The sequence below is a fragment of the Psammomys obesus genome, unplaced genomic scaffold (genome assembly GCF_907164565.1).
Source record: "Psammomys obesus unplaced genomic scaffold, mPsaObe1.curated_primary_1811, whole genome shotgun sequence".
NCBI classification, from domain to species: domain Eukaryota; kingdom Metazoa; phylum Chordata; class Mammalia; order Rodentia; family Muridae; genus Psammomys; species Psammomys obesus.
This window is the reverse complement of record NW_026590004.1, coordinates 168,453-190,145: the sequence shown is the minus strand read 5'-3', so window position 1 is coordinate 190,145 and position 21,693 is coordinate 168,453. Positions and strand designations below refer to the sequence as shown.

Here is a 21,693-nt window from a genome sequence, read left to right as displayed (position 1 = left end):
TTCAGTTCCCGACGTCACACAGCTGTGTCTCACAGCAACAGCCTCCGAGGACCTGGTGGCGCCTTCCGACCTCTGCAGGCACCTGCACTTGTATGGACACATACATGCATGACATACACATAATTAAACAACAAAAAACACTAAAAAGAGCAACTCATGCCTTCCGGAACCAACACCGTCCACACACACAGAGTGTTTCTGCTCAGACTTCTTCTTTGGGGCCTGATGTTTTTAGTAAGCTTACAACCTAGTAAGTTTTCATAAAAACTTCTTCATACATTATGAGCTTTGATTGGTTACCCACACATACGCATGATCCCTTTCCCCCACTCTCCTGCTCCCACAGTTAATGCAGAGACTCAAAACTGGCAAGAGTCCTGAGAATAACTGTCATCTATACCAACACACACACACACACACACACACAGACACACCTGAAAATTGTAGGAAAATCATTGAAAAGAAAGCAGAACAAACACAGGCGCTGGACGGTGCAGAAGAACGCTGTGAAATCATCCTTTAGACACGACACAGCAGCTGTGCTTATCTGTACAGAGCACACACAAGACCAAGCCAGTTCAAATCCCAGCATGGATGGGCAGGGCTTGTGCTCGTGAGATGCCCCTCCCATCTCTAAAGCTATGGGAGGTTCTGGTGGCTGGGAGAGGGAGAATCGCTGGGAGATTGCCCGTGCCCAGGGGATGGTGCCATGCCTTCCACGTGAAGAAATGGCTGGGCTCAGTTCAGTGGGCTCTATGGAGAAAGAGGAGAGAGAGAGAACCAACGTACTATGTACTGGTGAATGAAATTTTCAATGGATTTTTTTTTTTTTAATTTAAAGGATGAGCAGTAACGTGTTTGTGTCTTTCCTGCTGTATTTGTGTATCTGAGCTGCTTTTTGTTTGTTCTTTGAAGGAGCCTCTGACCTCTTTGTCCAGAGTCTGCCCCCGTTACCCATGGTGCATGGCTGTGAAATGGTTACAGCGCCATTTCATTACTGCCAGAAAAACACGAAACACATGCGAGGCACACGCGCCCTGGAGTGCTGGCACTCAGGTTGGACTCCACATGCTAGACTAAGTTTGCTCTTCTGTGAGCCGTGGCTCAGAGAGAAGACTGTGTTCTGCTTAATTAACTCTAGATAAGAAAATTTTAGCATTCTCCCTGAGGCGGTTCTGTGCAGGATATACTGTGTTAGGAAAAGTCTTTCACTTAGCAACGCCAGTGCTCCTTCCGGATGTCTGTGCTGTGCATGGTCACACGTGTGTAGGCGCTCGTCTGCAGGAGGCCATAGGGCAGCTCCGGCTTTACTATAGAGGCACTGTCCACCTTGATTTTTAAATTAGCTCTCGCTGGTCCGGAGCTCTGCGAGGAGGCTGGCTTGACTGACCAGTTAGCCCCAGGGTTATGTTTTGGGTTGCCTAAAACTGCGTCTCACCATGCCAGCTTTTCACAGGGGTTCCGGGGATGGAGGGCAGACCCTTATGTTGGCAAAGCAGGCACCTCACAGACTGAGTTGTCGCCCAGTGGCATTTCAAACCCTGTGCAGGCAAAGCGTACCCTCTGGCACCTCACGCCTCCCTGTCCCGCAGTACGGCCAGAGAAGAAAACGTACATGAAAGAGAAACAGAGATGGACTGTAAAAGTTTAGCTCTCTAAAATCAGGGCATCTGGCTCTGTTGTATCGTTTAAAATGTGTTATTTGGAGGGCAAGGAGATGGCCTGGCAAAGGGAAGCCTTGCCGTACAAGCACCCTGTGGTCCCAGAGTAAAGCCTGGTGCCAGGGAGACAGCACAACCTAGGCCTCAGGGAATCCCAGCTGCTGTGAGTTCCAGACCCTTGCCCTTCTAAGGAAAACCACCAACTTAGCCCAGTGAGCCTGTGCCTTGGTAGCCCATGGAACCCCACTATCCCAGATGTTTGTAAGGGACCCCACAAGGTCAAGATTTTATAATGCTAACATGGCTAAACCTTTGTCATTGGTGGTGCAAAATCAGTGGTGTGTAAGGTGCATTCATAAATCAAGATCAAAGCTCCAGACTCAAGAGGATGACCAAGTGGCTGTGAGAGTGTGGGGAAGATGCAGAGCTCTGATGACCACGAGACAGCTTGGGGGACGCAGAGCTCTGAGTTGTTCCAGTTGGAGCTTGACTTAGTGACTGTGATGTCGCACTATGACCTCACAGTTTCCCATCCCTCTCTTCCACAAGACTTCCTGAGCCTTGGAGGGGATGACCCAGACACATGACTATTCACCTCCAACTTCTGTGGGGTACCCAACTGCCCTGCCTCATATCCCCATCTCCAGAGTGTGGCTGACAGTGAGTTGCAAAGAGAATCCTTCTACAAAACACGAGAAAGAGGGTAAAGAGAAACCAAGGACACTTGAATGGAAACTGAGACTGGAAATAACCCATGAGCACAAACACAGATGGCAAAGCACCCTAGGCAATACATTGTATTCTTCTAATGGCCGGGGCCTGTGACTTCCCCAACCATAGGGTTTTGTTTGGTTTTGTCTTGTTTTGTTTCTTTTTGGTCAAAGCTCACAATACCACCTGTGAAATTTCCCCCTTTAGAATGGGAATTACGTCCAAAGCTGGTTGCATCCATAACACTTGAGACCACTATTATACTAGCTGGCACTTCCTACCTTGCATTGACTGATGGGGTGACTTCCCAGCCTTGCTCCTTTGCATACATGTGTGCCCTTCGGACAGCTTTCAATACCTGCAAACACCCAGCTTATTAGTGCTTCAGGCTGTTACTTCCAGCCAGAGCCACCTCAGTAGCACATCCCTGTTGCTCTAAAAGCTAACCTCAAGGTAGGGTTCTGTCCCGGCTCGATTTCTGCAAGTCTTGCAACCAAAGCATGTGATGTCTAGCAGCAGGGTCTGGTTGTGGCATGCAGCCAGAAGCAACATTGGTAACCTCTATCATTCCAGGGCCTCTCGGGCCTCAGTGGCCAGCAACGCCAAGGTAAATAATCCAGTCCTTGCACTGGGATCCTCAGTCAACAACCCTATGGCTTAAGGGAGAATACCTTTCCCACCACTCAGAAAACGTTTGCCCACCCTTTAATGCTGACAGCCACAGGCCGTCACAGATTTTCCTAGTCACCATGGTGGGAGTCACCTGTGCCCACCCCAACCATAAAGTTCCCAAGAACTTCACAGTCGCATGTTGCCCTTGTTCTCTTTGTGAGCTGACTCCTCAGCCTTGCTCCTTTGGGTACCCATGCACGCCCCTCAGGGAGCTTTGTAGACTTGTAAAGTTGGCATTGTGCCGTCTGCACATAACAGCTTATTTTTTTATTGTGTGCATCCCTGTGGAGGCCAGAAGAGGGCATCAGGTCCCTTAGAACTAGAGTTACAGTTGGGAGCTATGGTGTGGGTGCTAGGAACCATCCTCTGGAAGATAAGCAATGCTTTTCACTGCTGAGCTGTCTCTCTGGCCCCATGATGAAATCTTCTGCATAAGGTTGGCCTAAACAATTAAGCAAGGTCCTGGGCCACCATCCATTGAAAAACAGTGTGGTTGTAAAGATAACCTTGATGAAATTCTCGACACACTGTTGCCATTTATGTCAGTCAGCCATAGGTTAATCCCAGAAATCTGTACCTAAGGAGAGACTGAAGTAAAACTTTAGCTAGGTTTAATTCAACATGGAAACATTCAACTTGTTCTGTCATCCTGGGCACCCATGGAGTCTGCATTTCTCCACCATTGATGAACTCAGTGGAGCCAGCTGTAGCTGATTAGTGCGGCCTAAAGCGAGAGAAGAATGCTGCCTGCTTCTTGTCTACACCAGCCTGGCAGCCTGGGCTGCTGCCTGCCTGGCAGTCGTGCCTGGTGATCTGGTTGGCTGCCTGCAGCAGGCAGGTCTACTGAACCCTTAACTGGCATTGCAGTTCTGCTGTGGCCAGCTGCTGCCCCTGCCCTGGCCACACGTGGCTGTGAGAGGGCGTGTAGCTGGGTGAACAGTCTAACCCCAGGAGAGGAAGGTACAAAGCATACTGGAGAGACCGCAGCCCAGCCCTAGTCAAGCTTATACAAAGCATACTGGAGAGACCGCAGCCTAGCCCTAGTCAAGCTTAAACCTTCTGCCTGCCCTGCTCTGTTCTAGCCCCGTATCCATCAGCTGATCCCCTTTGCCTTTGATTCTCCTGGTAGCACAGAGAAGCCTTCATTGTGGAGTTCATTGCAACTTCCCTATTGTCCATGCTGCAGCTAACTAGCCAAGGCCTACAAAATAAATATCCACAGTTACATGAAAGCCTGTCCACATAGTCTTTGCATTTCTGACCTCATATTCCTGTGAGGCTGTGTTCAGTCTCAGGAGCTTTAACCCAAACAGCATGTCACAACACTGACTTCAGAACCAGACCTGAGAATCCAGCTGCCGTCACTGTTTGGATATTGATGAGATTTGCAAAAGTGTAAAATAATGCCCTCTTTTTGTGTTCTGGAAAACCTGATTTTTTATAATGTATGTTAACACATAATGATTTTATTTTCATTTCTGAGTTCATAGGGTTTGTTTTTTTTTCATGAGAAACTTTAATGTGCAACTGACATTTCTTATATCATATTTACTCATTTTTCTAAGTGAATGCATGTTTTAAAACATTGTTTTTCATTTCTACGGTTACATTTTTAAGAACACACAAACACTTTGGGGTTCGCGGTGTGTTTTGAGCATGAAGGAAGGGGAGAACAAGGTTGAGAGCCCACTGCTCACAATACCACATGTGAAATTTCCCCCGTAGGATGGGAGTTAAGTCTAAAGTGGCATGTTTTCCTTCCTGAAATTGTCTGCTGCCTGAGTGAATGAGCCCAATTCTTTGAGAGGTAAAAGGAATTTGTGAGAGAGACAAGCAAACGCGTGAAGGAACGGAGGGCTGCGGCCCAGCTGCCCAGCCACCGAAGCTGGCAGCGCTACCTGGGTGAATGAGCCCCTGAATTCATTCGTGTCTCCCACGCTTGCTCAGAGCTGCTTGGTCTCCGGGAACGGTGGCTGCCGACCGTGACTGCCACACGGAGCTCACCCCCTGTGACGCAGAACTTGAAACTCAGAGCCTGTCTGCGGCTGTGTCGCACAGTGACAACAGCAGGCTGAGGGCAGCGAGCCTGTTGTGGATCGATGAGAAAAGGGCCAAGAGGCATGAGCAAGCCCTGCGCTCTAGCGTGATGGCAGTGACTGGGGGGCTTCGGTGGTCTGCATAAAACATGCAATGTAGGGGCGCTGCTGGTCAGTTTCTGTCAGCTTGAGTTGAGCCCGAGTCATCTAAGAGGAGAGTACCTTTAGACGCTGCTCTCAGCCGCTTCCCTGTGGGCAGGTCTGTGGTGCATTTTCTTCATTAGTGATCGTGGGGAAGGGAGCCCACTGGGGTCGGTGTCACCCTTGGGCTGGTGGTCCTGGGTCATGGGAAGAAGCAGGCTGAGCAAGCCATGGGGAGTGAACCAGCAAGCAGCACCCTCCGTGGGCTCTGCCTCCAGGCTCCTGCCCTGCTTGAGTTCCTGCCTTGGCTGTTTTCAGTAATGGGCTATGATCAGGACATGCTACACAAAGAAACCCTTTTGTCCCCAGTTGCCTTTGGTCATGCCTTTTATCACAGTGACGGAAAGCCAATAGGACAGGCACACAGGCATAACATAACAGGCAGAGTTCTCAAGAAGCTGGTGGCAGCCTGGCGGGGTCAGCATGGATTGTGAAGAAGCTGATGGTGGCGGCCTGGCGGGGTTCAGCATGAATTGTGTTTCAGTAAGATGGAAAAGCCACATCAGATTCTGCCCAGATGTGAAGGAGACAGGCTATAAGAGCAGAGGGCTGAAATGTTCAACATTATTAAAGAATAAACACAGAAGAGTACAACACAAATTATTATTATTTAAAAATCAGTTGTACCTGGGTGTAGTACCTGCAAGTACCTGCGTCTCTTGTCGCTCACAGAGGACCCTGGTTTACTGTGTTCCTCCAGCAGCCACTGACTCCTGTAGCTGCCCAGACGGGTGTTCATAGTGGAATGTCACAGGGCCGTGTGCATTCATGGTTGGAGGTTCCATGTGCTGTCAAGAAAACAGCCTTCACAGGCTCTTCCCGCCTCCTCTTCCAAAGTTCCCTGGGCTTTGGGAGGGGCAGTATAAGGTTTCAGTGAGTATGGCTACTGAGCTGTCCTTCTTAGAGAGATACTATTTTTGTGTTCATTTTGTGTCCCTGTAACAAACACCTGCGATAAATCAACTTTAAAAGACCAGAGGTTTCTTTCGGTTCGTAGTCTTTAGCCCACCGTGTGTTTGGCTGTTGCTTTTGGGTCTTGGCCGTGAGAGAGAGGCCAGCACTGGGGTCCCCGTATTTCCTTCAAGGGACGCTCCCAGGGACCTAATTTCCTTCCACTGGGGCTGACCTCTTGAAGGACCTCCTGGTTATCCCTGCTCTGACACCTGGCCTCTAGGAACACTCACCCAACTGGAGCAAGTTTCCAGGGGAAACTGATTTATCAGAAGAGGCCATCGGGGTACATTTGAGGTTCACGGTGAAACACGACCTGTAAGAAATGGAAAGGAATGGAAACAAGGGCACTTAGAAAACAGGGAGAAACGAGACACATTCCCCCCCTACTAAAGGGGGATGGCCGTGTGGCCACACGCTTTTCCTTCTACCAGCAGGCCCCAGTAAAGCAGTGACAAATAGATACAGGAATGGCAAGCACAGCCTGGGAACGTAGAAACAGCAAAGACATTTCAAAAGATGGGCTCAGTATCTGCGGCTTCGGAAGACCCTGCATGTTCACAAAAGCATTTCAAATGTTGCTTAAAAAAATAAAAATAAAATAAAAACAGCCTGGCGTGGTGGCACACACCTTTAATCCCAGCAGAGGCAGGCAGATCTCTGTGAGTTCCAGTCCAACCCGGTTTACAAAGCGCGTCCAGGACAGCCAGAGCTGTCACACAGAGAAACCCTGTCTAGAAAAACCAAACCAAACCAAACCAAACCAAACAACCAAAAAAAAAAAACAAAAAAAACAAAAACCCAGCCGGAAGGACATTTCATTCACCAGCATGCTCTCCTTTCTCAGAAACATGATTCCGGTGACAGAGTTCCGGCAGTTCTCCGAGCAGCAGCCCGCCTTCCGGGTGCTGAAGCCGTGGTGGGACGTGTTCACAGACTACCTCTCGGTGGCCATGCTGATGATCGGAGTGTTTGGATGTACCTTACAGGTAAGCGCCGGCCCTGGGAGGCCGGCCAAGCAGTGCAGCTAAGAGCTGGCTCTTCTGGACTGAGGGTGCATCTTCATGGTGGAAAATGCCTGGAAACCATGAGACCCTGGGTCCAGTCCCCAAAGCTGTATGTTTGGGGTGGGGGTTGGGGGAGAGTGCAAGCAGGAGAGAAAAGACAGGAGAGCTGGCTGCATGGTGGGAGTGTTGCAGATAACTATTTAGTGGTCTTCGCTAGCTATATATGGTATTGGTAATCATGGCAGAGAGCCTGAAACCCTCGTTTGTTCAGCCATCCTGCTAAGATGGGTGCCGTGCTTTGAAGAACTCCAAGAAGCCACTTGCTCAAGTGATATTAACATCAAAAGGGGCTCCTCGTCTTTCATTGCCTTCAGGCTGAAATGTGCAACAGAGTGAATTCACGTGCCAACTTCCACCGTCAAATACAGCGTTTTGCATTTCTTGGCCCCTTAAGCTTGAGCCTAAGTGTTTCTGGGAGGGTTAATCTTTTGGTAAGGTACCAGGAGGTACTCAGTGTTTGGCTCTGAGTTAAAATGTAAATCACGGTGTATACTATGGTTCTGTATAGAAGCTGTCTATCCATACGTCAGGTCAGATTCATCTTCTACCTGTTAGGCTGCCAGGCACCACACTCGAAGGAGCTAGGTAATGCCTCTACCTACTTGAGGGCGCTAAGCTGACTGGGAAGCAGACAAGACCCAGTGTGATGCTGGCAGCACAGTTCGGAAGGGCAGAGACACTCAGCCTAGAAGACGAGAAAAAGGTGCTAGTTGCCTTAAAAACAGAGAGTGCTCCGGCTAGCTGGGGCGCGGATGAAGCAGAGAGAGAAGGTACTGGGGGAGGAGAGGAATCCACAAGCAAGAAGGAGCTCAGCATTGGTTGGTAGCTCTCAGACTGGGCGTCCTTGGGATGGTAGTCAGTGCAGTGCCTGGAGTGGAGTCACCAGGGAGAAGGTGGTGGAGGAAGATGTTCAGAAGAGCATTTCCATGAGGAGAGGTGGGAGCCATAAGGCCAGGTGGAGAACAGGAGGGAAGGAAGGCGTGGGTAACAGCAGCTGGCAGCTCTGACCTAATTCACCAGCTAAGCAGAGAGTAACATCGGGACCCTTAGAAATCATAGTTCCAGGGCTGGAGAGATGGCTCAGCGGGCAAGAGCACTGAGGACCAGGGTTCAATTCCCAGCCACCACGTGGTGGCTCACAACCATTTATATAATGGGGCCCGATGCTCTCTTCTGGCATGCAGGTGTACAATCTGACTCCAGAGTCCTTGTTCCTAATCCCTAATGCCACACATGCTGTGCTTCCTTTGAGCAATAAAAACGTTTCACCACCTAGCCCAGTGGTGAACCCTCATAACCCCAGCACCTGGGGACTGTAACCAGGAAGAGCAGAATCAAGGTCACCCTCAACAACAAAATGAGTTCTGGGCTAGTCTGGGCTACAAAACAAACCAAAACACACTTCCCTATTTATTCATAAATAAAATAACCGTTGAAGAACACACTCCTGTGCGCCAGGCTCTCCTCTCCTAGGAACTGCCAGGGAAGGAAGGAGAACAGGGTAACCAACCCCAGGCTGCCGAGATGGCTTGGTGATGAAGGTGCGTGCCGCCAGGCCTGATCCCTGGAACCGGATCCTAAGAACCCATGTGGTGGAATAAGAGCAGTGATTCCAGAAGACTGCCTGTGCCTGTAGCACGCACAGAAGTGCGCACACCTGAGTGTTGAGGTCTCGTAAACGCTACGGGGAGAGGAAGAAAGCAAGCCCAGGCAGTGAGTAAATTATAAGCCGGGGAGGGGTGCATTCCGAGGCAAACCTCTTCTTCTTTCCCTGTTGGGTTGAGGCTTCCCTTGGGGGATGTCAGGGTGCCAAACCACCACTCCTGGTGATTGGAGCCCGCTGTTGAAATACAGGTTACCGGAACGCACCCGCCGAGATGCCCCACAGTCGCCCTGAAAACCAAGACAATTACTAATTCCCACTAGTCGGCACAAGGTTCAATTTAAAATGTACGAATCACTTATTTCTAGAAATTTCAGTTTAATATTTTAGGACCACAATTGACCGTGGGCAGCCAAAACCACAAGAATTGAAATTAGGAATGAAAGGGAGTTGCTAGAAAACTTAGAAAGCACGAGTGACAACAGAAGAGAGAAAACTGAAGGTCTTAGATTGGGGAAGGACTCAGGAAGATGGGGAAGTGTGGCTTTTGGCCAAGGAGTTGAAGTAGGGCAAATAGAGGCCACAAGGTTGGAAAGACCCTTCAGGCTGAAAGCTAGAACAGGGTGTGGGGACGTGGGGGGCTGGGCCCTTCGATTCCTCCTCCTCTGCTCCCCTGGAGACCAGATTCAGGGAGAGTTTTAACTCTGTTAGTGGCAGCATTGCTTATGGTATGTGACCACTGAAGCTAACAAAGGTTCGCTTTGTTTAAGCCGTGAGAGCGGTACTTGCCAGGTCAGGAGCCGTAGTGTAGGATTTCTGTGACATGGGCAACGTTTGTGTATAAGCGTGCTCCATGTGTCTGCTGGCTTACAAGGGGTTTCTGTCACATAAGCCTGGCAAGAGGGGGAGGGAAGCACTCAGGAAGCAGTGTGGGCACTCTACCTGCCGTCGCCAAGATTCTCCCACAAGGCCACGCTCTGCGCTTGAAGCTGTACATGCAAGCTACTGCTCTGGTCCTGTCTGTGTGGGATTCCAGTGCCATGTGAGGAAGGCACATGTTTGCCTTCCGAGTCTGGATGTGAGGTGAGCTGAGCAAACCCCCTGACAGTGACCCATGCAAGCCAGCGCTGCCCCGGCATGCTAAAGGCAAAGCTGGCAGCTGAGAGGCAGCAGAAGCCAGGCCGTGGGAGCTCTGTCAGCTTCTGGCAGGATCTGCTTGGGCCATTCTGAGCAGAAGGATTTCATGAGGTGGCATTTATTTTATTTTTAATATTATTTATTTATTTATCTATTTACCTATTTTTGTTATTTTGAGTCAGGGCCTCACTCTATAACTCTGGCTGTCCTGTCTGTACGCCAGGCTGGCCTCAAACTCACAGAATCCACCTGCCTCTGCCTCCCTGGGGCCAGGATTAAAGGTGTGTGCCACCACACCCAGCATGAGGTGGAATCTTTAACAAGACCACTCCAGCTGTGGAAAATCAGAGTAGGGCCCCTCGAGGTGGCATGCTGACAGTCTCAACACCCAGGAGGTAAGGCTCAGGAGCCCAAGGCCAAGCAGCAAGTTCCAGACCAGGCTGAGCGACAGTGAGATGTCTCATAATCCAAGCACCTGGTGCTGCAGCTTACAGTGTCTAAATATGGCCCCCACTGGGGGGGGGGGGGAGAGGGAGGGAAACTATGAGTACAAGACCCTTGCACACAGGAGATAGAGGAAATGCACAGTGTGGGTGCAAAGGAAGGGAACACCTATCACTTGATTACTTGGAAAACCAATACAGTAATCCAGAGAGTAATCTGGTGCCTCGACCAGGTTGGAAACAGTAGCTCTGGATGCGTTTAGGGAAGTGTCCCAGGAGTCTCTGGATGAGTGAATGTCAAATATGAGATAGGAAACAGTGGAGCTGTCTCTAGAGTTTCCAGCCCTGAGCAGCTGAGGAGGTTTGGGTTTTGTTTGTTTGATTGGTTGGTTGGTTTTGGGTTCTTGACTTAAGGTTTCTCTGTGCAGTCCTGGCTGTCCTGGACTCAATTTGTAGACTAGGTTGGCTTTGACCTCACAGAGATCCGCCTGCCTCTGCCTCCCTGAGTGCTGGGATTAAAGGTGTGTGCCATCACCACAACCAATTGAAGAGATTTGTTTTTGAGAATGTTATGCTTGAGATGTATGTTAACCACCCAGAGGATATTATGTGCTGTTGAGATGCATGTTAGCCACCCAGCACTGATCTCCTGGGGGAAGGGTGTAATGGGTCTGGGAGAAGGATCCTCCCTGACTCACTGGGTCAGGACCCCCTTGCCTGGACAGGGTGCTCATTGACTGAGCAGCATCCCCCTGGGTGGGAGCATCCCCTGTCAGAAAGGAGCAACAAAGCCTTTGTCTGGAAGGGGCACTAAAAGATGAGCCTTTGTGGCTTCCTTTCCCCTTGGTGTAGAAGGAGACACACCCGCAGAGAACTTTGTGGTTGTAGATGACAGGAAGTGGGGTCATGCAAGCCTTAAGGAAGGAGATAGAGATTAACAATGGCCACTGGATGAAGGCACCTGGGTTGGCTGGAAGACCACGTCTCCTGACTGTGCAGAACCCTGACACTGGGCAGGAACTAGCTAACAATCCCGTATCCCAGGGCTGGACAGAGTGCAGGGAAGAGGGAGGACCCAGAAGCAGTAGAGAGACTGTGCCCACCAGGGTTCTGTAGCATCCCTGAGGATTGGCTCCTTTGGCAGAATGCTGGTCCAGCATGCACAAAGCCCTGGGTTCCATCTGCCACAACCCAGCACAGTTCTCATGCCAGCCCTTGGGAGGTGGAGGCAGAAGGATCAGAAGTTCAAAGTCGTTCTTGGCTGTGTAACGAGGACAAGGCCAGCCTGGGCTTGTAGGAGAACCGTTCTCGATGAAATGAAAATAGTGTCTCTAGTGGATGTCACCAGGGAGAGGTGTCTGAACTGTGGGGAGTGGGTATCAAGCACACAGTGGCACCACTAAAACCATGTCTACAGCACACCCCATCCTATCTCTGTGGTGTAGAAGCTATAGGAGTACCCCCGACCACCCACCCCGGGGCCACCCACTCAGGACCACCCACCACAGAGCGCCCACCCCAGGACCACTCACCCCTGCTTTAATGACACATCAGATAGGTTAACTAGCCTGGACCTTTTGCAGCTTTTCCACCACTGCAGCCCTTGAGAAGGAATAGGACGCCAGCGGTCAAGATACAGCAAGTGTAGTCTGAAATGCCACGATTCTGAGAGGTGAGAGCATTGCATCAAGTTCCCAAGTCTGCAGGGCTCAGAACTCGTACTGGATGACAGACAGTTGACAGACATCTGCAGGGCAGCAATGGTCAGGCACCGCGCCGGGTGTGCGTGCTGAACAAAAAGTACGGCACAGCCCCAAACCCCAGGGTCTGAAGATCTTGAATGTCCATACAGTGGTGCCTGGGGGTATGCACCTCACTGACTCAGGAGAATATTCAACGTGATGCTGGCATCTCAGGCACCGGAAGTTAGGAGCTTGAAGAGAATTTAATCAAGTGAATTCTCAAATAATGGGAGTGTGAAGGAATACCAGCATAAGCAGAACACAGTCTCATCATTTCCCTGGCCTTCCCAGGGTCCACAGTGACAGAGGCCCGTGACCATCTTGAGGGCAGAGTCAGGAATCGCCGGTATCCTGCTTCTGGCACAGCGGGAGACACCCTCAGCCAGAAGGCTAACAGCACTGCCGGTGAGGAGTGTGTAGGGAAACAGCTAGAGTCCACGTGTCTTCCCTTACCTCGCAGAAGGAGCCTGGTTTTTCAGGCCAGGATTTGGAAGGATAGAAGTTGGGCTAGCTAGCCCTAAAGCTGAGATGTGAGTATAGGTCGCAGACAAACCAGCATGCAGGCTCCCTTCTCCAGCCCTGTGGTTCTCAGCCTTCCTAATGCCGAGACCCTTCAGTACAGCTCCTCGTGCTGTGATGACCCCAGACATAAAGTCACCTCATTGCTACTCCACAGCTCTGATTCTGCTACTGCTATGAATCGTAGTGTAAGACTATGATGTGTGACCCTCAGAGGGGTCTCCACAGGTTGAGAACCGCTGCTCTGTCCTGTGCCCTTCACCGTGCTCCCTGCTGTAGAATATTGGGAGAGGTTTACACATGTCCAGACTATTTAAAAACAAGTGTAAAACAGTAGTGAGGCACATAAGGATAGTGGGGTCGGTATATGAAGTTACCGAGTGTCAGCCTTAGAGATTCAATTTTTTAGGGTGGCCCACTGTGGCCTGCTATAAGATAATAGCTTCTGCATCAAAGGAACAGGAAGAAAACTGCTATAAATTATTAAAGAATTTTTTAAAAGCGCCCAGGAGCCACGCTGCAGTGAACATACTGTTCCTTGAGAAAGGAGTTTGAGCTGCTCTTTGGACGCAGCTGCGGGAATCCTCTGAAACTGGCTTTGTGACTGACAGCTTTTGAAATACAAAGGGCTCTCTGTGAAGCCCACATTCCTTTCCCATCTCCACAGTGATATTAAAGTGGCTAAAATATGCTTTATGCCTTGATATTCCCTTGGTAAAAGGAAAGTGCAGCCATTCTTTAATGACCTTAGTTACCAAGCAAGTTGATCCCTGGGTCTGAAAACACAGTAGGGAAAAACTACAGTAGTTGGGCCACTGATTAGCGATGAAATGCTGACCCATCAGCCTTAGGATCGTGAAGGTTGCTTCCTCTGTGCCCAGCCATGCTTGCCTGTCTGTTTATTCCTGAAATGCGCTGTCCGTATATAACACAGGGCAGCTTTGAAAGCTCCGGGGGAAAGCTGTTATGTTTAAAAGGGTTGTTGGTTTGGCTCTTACTTGTCCCCAAAATGCAAAAGTTAGAATGAAGTTTCTTGTTTTACTCATCTGACAAATATTTACTCATTTCAAAGCAAGTAGCTATTTTCAAAACTACAGTTGCAAGAAAAACATGTGTAAAGAGCATTCCTTGCGTGACACCAATCCATAGAAGAAACAAGTGTCAATTCTTCATAAGCCAAGAGAGTCAAGGAGTGTGCATGTCCTATTCCTGTACCGTTATGCACCCGCAAGTACCCAGAGTGTAAACACCCAACCTTGTGCTATAAATGGCACTATTCAAAACCTCCACACACTCCGTAAAAGAGACCAGGTCCTGAAAGGTCAACACACTGCTTCCTGGAAAAATGAGATTGTTTCAGATTTCTGCTCCGTGACTCCAGGTTATCTTATTATAACCAAAGCCACGACAGGCTGCTGGCAGCCTGATACGAATGTCGAGTGAGCAGTTAGGGGCCAGAAACAGGAATTGGGGGTGCAAGTGCCTGGAAGCTCTAGGGACCTGCCCTGTGGCTGTTGCACAGGAAAGACACTTCCTGCTTTCAGAGTTGGGTGGGAGCCACAGAGAATTGTTTCAGTGACTTGAGACAATTTACTGAGAGAGTTTGGGTGGTTTTAACACAAGCCCCGGGACGAACTGGCCAGCAGGTCACCTTGCACAGCTGAGCGTGTTGGGGACACTCGAGTTTGTGGTACACAGGGCAGTTCGTCTCTACTCCTCTGTGGCTCCATGGCGAAGGGCTTTCTGTGAAAATGCTCCCAGGCAGCTCACAGAGAGAGTCCAGGCAGACTCTGAATCCTGCCTCTACTATGGGAGGCACCCAAAGTTCTCACTCAGCCTGAGTTTAAGGTGAAATTTAATATGCCAGGGTAAAAGCGGAGGCACCAACGAACAGTTTAAATCACACCTCAGTTGGGCCTAGTGGCTTAGGCCGGAATCATACTTTAGGAGCTGAGGCAGGTAGAGTACCATAAACTTAATGCCAGCCTAGGCTACATCCAGGCCAGCCTGGGCTACTGAAACCCAAGAAAGAGACTTGGTCTCACTGTGCCCACAGCTGTGTTGCCATTCTGCTCGGGCCTTTGGGGAGTGTTAAATAAGTCACTCCGCTGTGAAAATAACATTGAAGGGTCTTCTCACCTGCAGTGATGGTGCAGAAGCTGAAAGCAGCATGGTCCAAGCCCCGTTCTACCCTCCACAGAGAGCCTTCTGACTTAGGACCCTTCGTCCTCCACAGAGGTGCAGAAGGTGAAAGCAGCATGGCCCAAGCCCCGTTCTACCCTCCATAGAGAGCCTTCTGACTTAGGACCCTTCTTCCTTGCGGGTTTTTTTCAAGCAGATGCACTTGCTGGGACTCTGCCTCCCCGTGTTCTGTCACCATGGCAACGTAAAGTGCAGTGAGCTCCTGGCACTAAGAATAACGTGGGAGCTACCATTCGCCCCACTCTCTTGAAACTGGGGAAGGGTGGGAATTCAGGTGTATTCTTAGACCCTCTGACACCATCCATTGCTGATCAGTGAGGGAGGACTTTTCCCTTTACCTCCCCTTGGTGGCCTGATAATATTTTCCTGCCTATTTCTTAATACATCACTTCCCTTGGGTCACAGAGTGCTGACAGAACACTGTGCTTTTCTCTGTGTGAGGCCAAGGAGGCTGGTCACGTGATCAGTGTCTGCTACTGTTCATGAGTGTATAAATTCTTCCAAACCTCTGGAGGTCTGGATCAGCCGGGTGTGGTGGGGCATGCCTGTCAGCCCAGCATTTGGGAGGTTAGAGACAGGAGGACAGTACAAGCTGGATGCTAGCCTGGGCTACATAGTGAGTTTCAGGCCAACCAAGGATGGATAGAAAAATAAAAGGAAGATGGGGGTGTTGCTTTAACGAGGGAAGGGATGACCATCTATTTATTTCTCAAGGTGGCGGCTGAGGGCGCCAGTCTTCTCCAATTAGATCTGTTCTTCCTCTTCTCCATGATGTTGCTCCTCCCTGTCCCCCCCAATCTCCACCCACCCCTGGTATTTTTTTTCATGCATTTTATAATCCCTGTCCTTTTGGACTGTCTAGCATTCACATGTGATGTGATACATGGCACTGCATGATATCAGACGGACCAAGAATAACATTTGGGGTCCTGTTCCTTGTCAAGTCCTGGAGAGGTGGGGGAAGGGCAGGTCAAACATCATCCTTGGGGCCAGGAACTCGCTGCATATAATATATAAATACGAGACAAGCATGGCTGCGCATGCCCATAGTCCCGGCACTTAGAAAGCTGAGAGAAGGGCAGGAGGATTTCAGGAGCAGCCTTGGCTAGAGACATTCAGGGCAAGCCTGGGCTACACAACAACCTGTCTCAGAAACAGGATAAATGAATGTGTCGAGTCATTCATTAATCGTTTATTAATTAATTAAATGCCTCCAGCTAGATACATACCAACCAAAAAGGTTAAAAGGAAAAACATGCCATTGAAAAGCTCAGGTGGAACTGACTACCAGCAGACACGACCGTGGCAGGAAGCATTAGGTATTCAGTAGGCGACATAGAAGGTAATTCGAATAAGTAGAAAGATGCTGCACATTTTAGGTAACAAAGAAGTGACACTGAGAACATGACCATTCCCCCAAAATTATGTCATAGATCCAAAGCAGCATTAATGAAATTCTAGTAGGATTTTTTTCGAGAACCTTTACAAACTTCCCCTGAGTTTCAAATGAGCAATGCTCATTTATTACGAGAAGGTGGGAAGAATGGTTGAGGGGTGAGAATACAGGAGCAGCAGCAGGGGGAGGGAAGACGCGGCTCACGGAAGGTGACGTGTGTTCATCCATTCGAGAGTGTGAAGGGTCGCCCCCTCCCTGAGTTCCCTCACACCTGAGCCATGCACGTGTGCACATGGACACACTCAGAATTCCCCCTCTCTGTAGAGGGGTCTTCTGCTCTCCTTACAGACTCTATCGTACCTCCTTTCCAAATCCCATCCCTCGTCTCAAACGTGGTGGACTTGGAAATGACCTTGTAAGCACTTTGATGGTTCTTCACGAATAGAGAATTTACTGGCACTGAGATTTACAAGAGGGAGAATTGCCACCTCTGAAGAGACATCATCCCTTAGGAGAAACCGGAATCCAGCCATGAGGGTTTATAGCCACTGTTGGAGGTTGTGAAGTTGATAGAGCCGGGCCTCCTCTGTGGGGTTCGTCTCTGTACCCTCAGATTGGTAATTGGTAGCAAGCACACGTAACTGCACAACAGAGTGGGGCCTGAGAAAGAAGTAGAGTTAGGAACGGCACGTGTTAGCTGTCTACAGACAGCGAGCGCGAGATAGCCTTGGGGAAGGGCCTGGGAATGTGAATTATAGTGGTGCCCTCTTGACTCTTTCCCTGACAGACCGCCCTTACTCAGGTTCCCCGCCTCCAGTAGCCTGTGAAGCCATTGCTAGGTTAGAATACGGGTGAAGTCAGAGCCCCAACAACCCAGTCCCTCCGCCCCTATGCCCATGAGCACTGCTGCCCCAGGCCCAAGCCCTCGGTACGGGCGGGGCCGGTTAGGTTCAAGCTGTCACAGACTTCCGGGAGGAAAATGACAATGGCTCACGCCTCTTCCCTGCTTCCTCCACTGGCCATTTCAGGAAGGAGTGCCGGGGCTCGAGTCAGGAGCCTTCAGCGGGCAGAACGCTTGCTGTGTGTGTGAAGACCTGAAGACCCCAAGCAGAGCCTGGCCGAACGTGTGTGAAGGCCCGGTGCTTCTGAAGCGAGATGGGGGGTGGGGAAGTGGCGGGACCTGACAGCTCGAGGCCACCCAGCCTGCCCCAGGGACAGGGAAAAAGATCCTCTGTCAGTGCGGAGTGTGAGCACGCCGGAGGACGCCCTCTGACAGCAAAGTGAACACCATGGCAACTGTGTGCCCTCACACACAGGCATGTGCGCGCGCACACACACACACACACACATTTTTTTTTAATATCTAGCTTCTAGCACAAAAGCAACCTATTCATCTGCAATAAGTCAGACATAAGTCCTTTGAGACAAATGAGGCCCACTGAGGACAGAGCACACTTCAGTAGAGCGGCCGTGCCGAGCAGAGCGGCAGGGCAGAAAGGAGGCCTCTGGGTACACACAAGAGGACAAGAGACGGGGCAGGCACTGACCCTCAGGGACATCCAGCCCCTAGGATCCCCAAGCCTTGGACTTCAGCTTCCGGCCTTACGTGTGACTCCTGAGCGTTAAGACGAAGAGGGAAACTGGGACTGCGTGGATTCCCGAGAGCAGCTAACGTTATCACTTCTTCACACTACAGGACGGGACGGGCAGTGCCAGGGGCACGTTACAGGAGCCGGGTCCCCCGCAGGCCGGACCCCTGCCTCATTTGTGCCTGAAGCAGTGGTTATACCCATGTGGGACCACAGAAAGTTGGCAACAGTGAAAGGTTTCTTCAAAGATGTTGTTATTTCATTGAGAACTTCATTCGTGTCTATAGGGACCCTCCTGTCCTCCCACCTCGTCCCTCCTGACTTCAGGTCTTTCTAATTTTTCTGATCCAGAGTCTACTCAGTGCTGCCAGAGTGTGCGTGGGTGGGTACAGGGCCGGCTACTTGAGCATCCGTAGCCCGAGAGTTGCCTCATCCCTGACCTCCCCTCCCCAGCAGCCACCAGTCAGCAGTAGCTCCTCAATCCATGCAAGGATCTCACTGGGTTGATCTTGTACCCGTCCTGTGCACATGGTTACAGCCTCTGTGAGTTTGTGCGTACAACAGCTGTGTCATGTCTGGAAGATATTTTTATGCTATAATAATCATCCACCACCCCAGGCTCTTACCTCTCTTGGACCCCTCTTCCACTGTGATCCCTGAGCGTGGTGAGGGAGGATTGATGTAGATTTCACCTTTAGTTAGGGCTGAACACTCCCCAGGCACTTACTGTGTACATGCTGGACAACTGGGGTTTCCATGCTAATTACTGCAAGAGGCATCTATAACGATGGTTAAGAGATGTACTAAAAATACAAAATACCCCATAGGGGTATAAAGGTAAGAACGTAATGGGGAGCTTAAAACGATGTTCATGTCTCAGAATAATAGTCGCAGGCTCTCCCCTGGTGTCTCTGACCTTCCCAGCCATGGGTTCTTAGCGCCATGGAAGGAACCAGGCATGAGTTCTGTCATATGACGTGAGCCAGTCAGAAAGTGGTTGGTTGCTGCCATAGCTTTCGTGCCTCTGTTACCCCAGTGAAGCCAGTCATTACTGCAGCTCGCAGGGTGAGGAGCTAGTATCACTGCCTATGACTGTTCCCCCCCTAATGTGTGCATGGCCTCTTCCTGCTCTGCCAGAGGTTAACAATAGAGATGAAGCTTCCAGCTGGTGCCATCTTGATTCTTCATGTCCTGTGACTTAAGTGTGTGTCGTCTTCAGTGAATATGTCTTACAACTAGAAACCTGTTTTGGTTTAGTCATCTGTAGCTAAATAGAGAAAATTAGTTGTCACGGTGAAACCAGACTTTTATCTGGTTTGCCTGTTCCTTTTATTTTAATATTTGTTTTATTTGAAATGTCATATGTAAGTGCTTTTCTATTTTTAGTTTGTTATTTTCAAAAGTTTTTTTTTCAAGACAGGGTTTCTCTGTGTAGCCTTGACTCACTTTGTAGACCAGGCTGTCCTTAAACTCACAAAGATCCACCTGCCTCTGCCTCCCCAAGTGCTGGAATTACAGGCGTGCACCACCTGGCTCAGTTTTTTTTATCTTTGAGATTATAATTTCATTTCTCCCCTCCGTTTTATCCTCCAGGCTCTCCCATATCTCCCTCCCATTTCTCTTTAAAACCATGGTCTCTGTTTTTATTGATATTGCATGTATATAGGCCTAGATGTAGCTTGCTCTGTCCCTGTAAATACTGTATTTACATAATTTCTTCTCCCCCTCCCCCTCCAGCTCTTTCTGCATTCCTTCCCGCGTCTCATATCCTTGGTCTGTTTGCACACACATACACATTTAACTGCAACCTGCCGGATGCGTTTAGTGAGGCTTGCATGTGTGTGCTAATTTCTGGATCCAGCTCTGACTTTTAGTGTGTGAGCATATACCTTGTAGCAGCCACAGCAACTAGGAATGTAAAGTGGGACAGTGACAGGAAGCTCTGGAGGGGATGCCAGAACACTGGCCTACCTTTACCATTGCCCAGATGTTATGTGATGTATCTCCAAGTAAACATCTATAATGTGTAGGTTCTATAGCAGTCTGGTTACTTGGACTTTTTTCCTTGGGTTGGGTGTTCTGAGCTGACCTGAATCTTAAAACTTGCATCTCTTTTCATAGGAAAATGTTTTTTTTCTAAGCCAGTTTTTAAAGAATATTTCATTTTCATTTATGGGTTTGCTTGGGTCTGTGCCACATATGTGCATGTCCCCAAGGAGACCAGAAGAGGTAGCAGATTTCCTGGAGCTGTAGTTGCAGGCGGTTGTGAGCTGCCTGACGTGGGTGCTGAGAACCAAACCCTGAAGAGCAGCCAGCGCTCCTAGCTCTGAAGCTTCATCTTAAGCTCTCCAGTCTAGTCTAAACCAGGTCTTGAATGAGCTTGTGGGGCTTGCTTTCATTCACTGGCTTCTGACTATGCCCTCCAAGGCTTTATATTTTTTTATGTAACGGGCAGCTGGTCTTCAATAATGGTGATGCCACTTTAATGTTATCCCTGAAGGCTGTAATCTTGCACTAGTTAAAATTTCTTTTTCCAGAGTAATTTTATCAGAACTGGAGGAGGATTTAGAAGATGTCTGGTGAAAGTACAACAGCGATCATTTATCCTTGACACATGGATACTTTTCCTTGAGACTGTCTGGGGACAGAAGAACCCTGTTCTGTGAAACTTGTGCTCTTAAAATACAGATAAATCAGTGCACACTTGTGGAATGTTGACTGAGTTCCCAGGATGGTGTTAGGAATTATGGGGAATACAGAATAATTTAAGGCTCCATCTCTGCATCAAAAGGTTGTATGTAAAAGTTACGGAGACAGAACAGCGTATTATTTACCCATTATGTCAGTTTACGCTGTAGCTACAGGCACCTCGGTTTTGACTACCCCAAACTTGGTTTGGATCCTAAAGATATTTAAACCATTTCAAAGTAGGAATTCATGTGTGTACTCATAAAACTATATAACTTCTACAGTGGATAGCTAAGAATAAATTTCAGTGGCTGCAACAGAGACAGAAGAATAATTCCACCTTGGAAAATCAAAGCCCTTACTGTTTTATGCAAGATTAGAAGAATGTAGGAATAAATATTTCTGAAATAAAGTGTTATAAGGCAGGATTTGTAAGACATAAATGCTCACATGGAGGATTTTAATAAATAAGGACTTTGGTGGGAGGCGGGGAGAAGGAGATAGCTGAGTGGGTGGATGGATGGATGGATACTGACGATTGGGCACTTTCTGACTGAAACAATAACAGTGTTACGGCTTCAGGGGTCCCTCTTTCTGTGTGACACCAGCTGAGGACATTCACTTTCTAGGGCGTTGAGAATGCCGGCCCTGGAAGATCTGCTATTAAACCAGAGGCTTCTCCTCAGGTGCCCCCAAACGCTGGGAAGTTCTCTCCGGACCCCAGGCTGGAGCCTGGGAGCTTGCAGTGGTGTCACCACGGAGCTGTTTCCAGGGCAGCTGTTTGACGCTGTTCTCAGAAAAGGCTGACTGCAGTGTGAGGCTGAGTGGTGGCTTCTTATCTGGAACCGACTGGGTACTTAGCTAGCCACTTCCATATTCTTAGGGTTTCTGTAATCCCGGCCCAAATCCTTTGCCTAACTAAGCAGGTTTTCAGCCACATCAGCATTTGATTTCAGAAGAAACCGCAGTGTGCACTACAAATACAAAATGTGTGCATTTTTGTAGCTCTAGCTAGAAGAGGTCAGTTTCAAGAGAAAAATTAAAACTTTCCTCAAAACTTCCAACAGAAAACGCA

The 21,693-nt window shown here is 49.3% G+C and overlaps 1 protein-coding gene across 1 annotated transcript in view; it reads left to right on the top strand.

The window, feature by feature from the left end:
* The window catches only part of Lrrc8c (leucine rich repeat containing 8 VRAC subunit C), a 73,446-nt gene that overhangs the window by 35,516 nt on the left and 16,237 nt on the right, over positions 1 to 21,693 (top strand). Inside the window, exon 3 of the mRNA XM_055605524.1 lies at positions 7,080 to 7,221. Within this exon, the coding sequence (XP_055461499.1) occupies positions 7,084 to 7,221 (138 nt within the window). The 5' untranslated portion in view covers positions 7,080 to 7,083. The remainder of the gene's footprint in view (positions 1 to 7,079; positions 7,222 to 21,693) is intronic.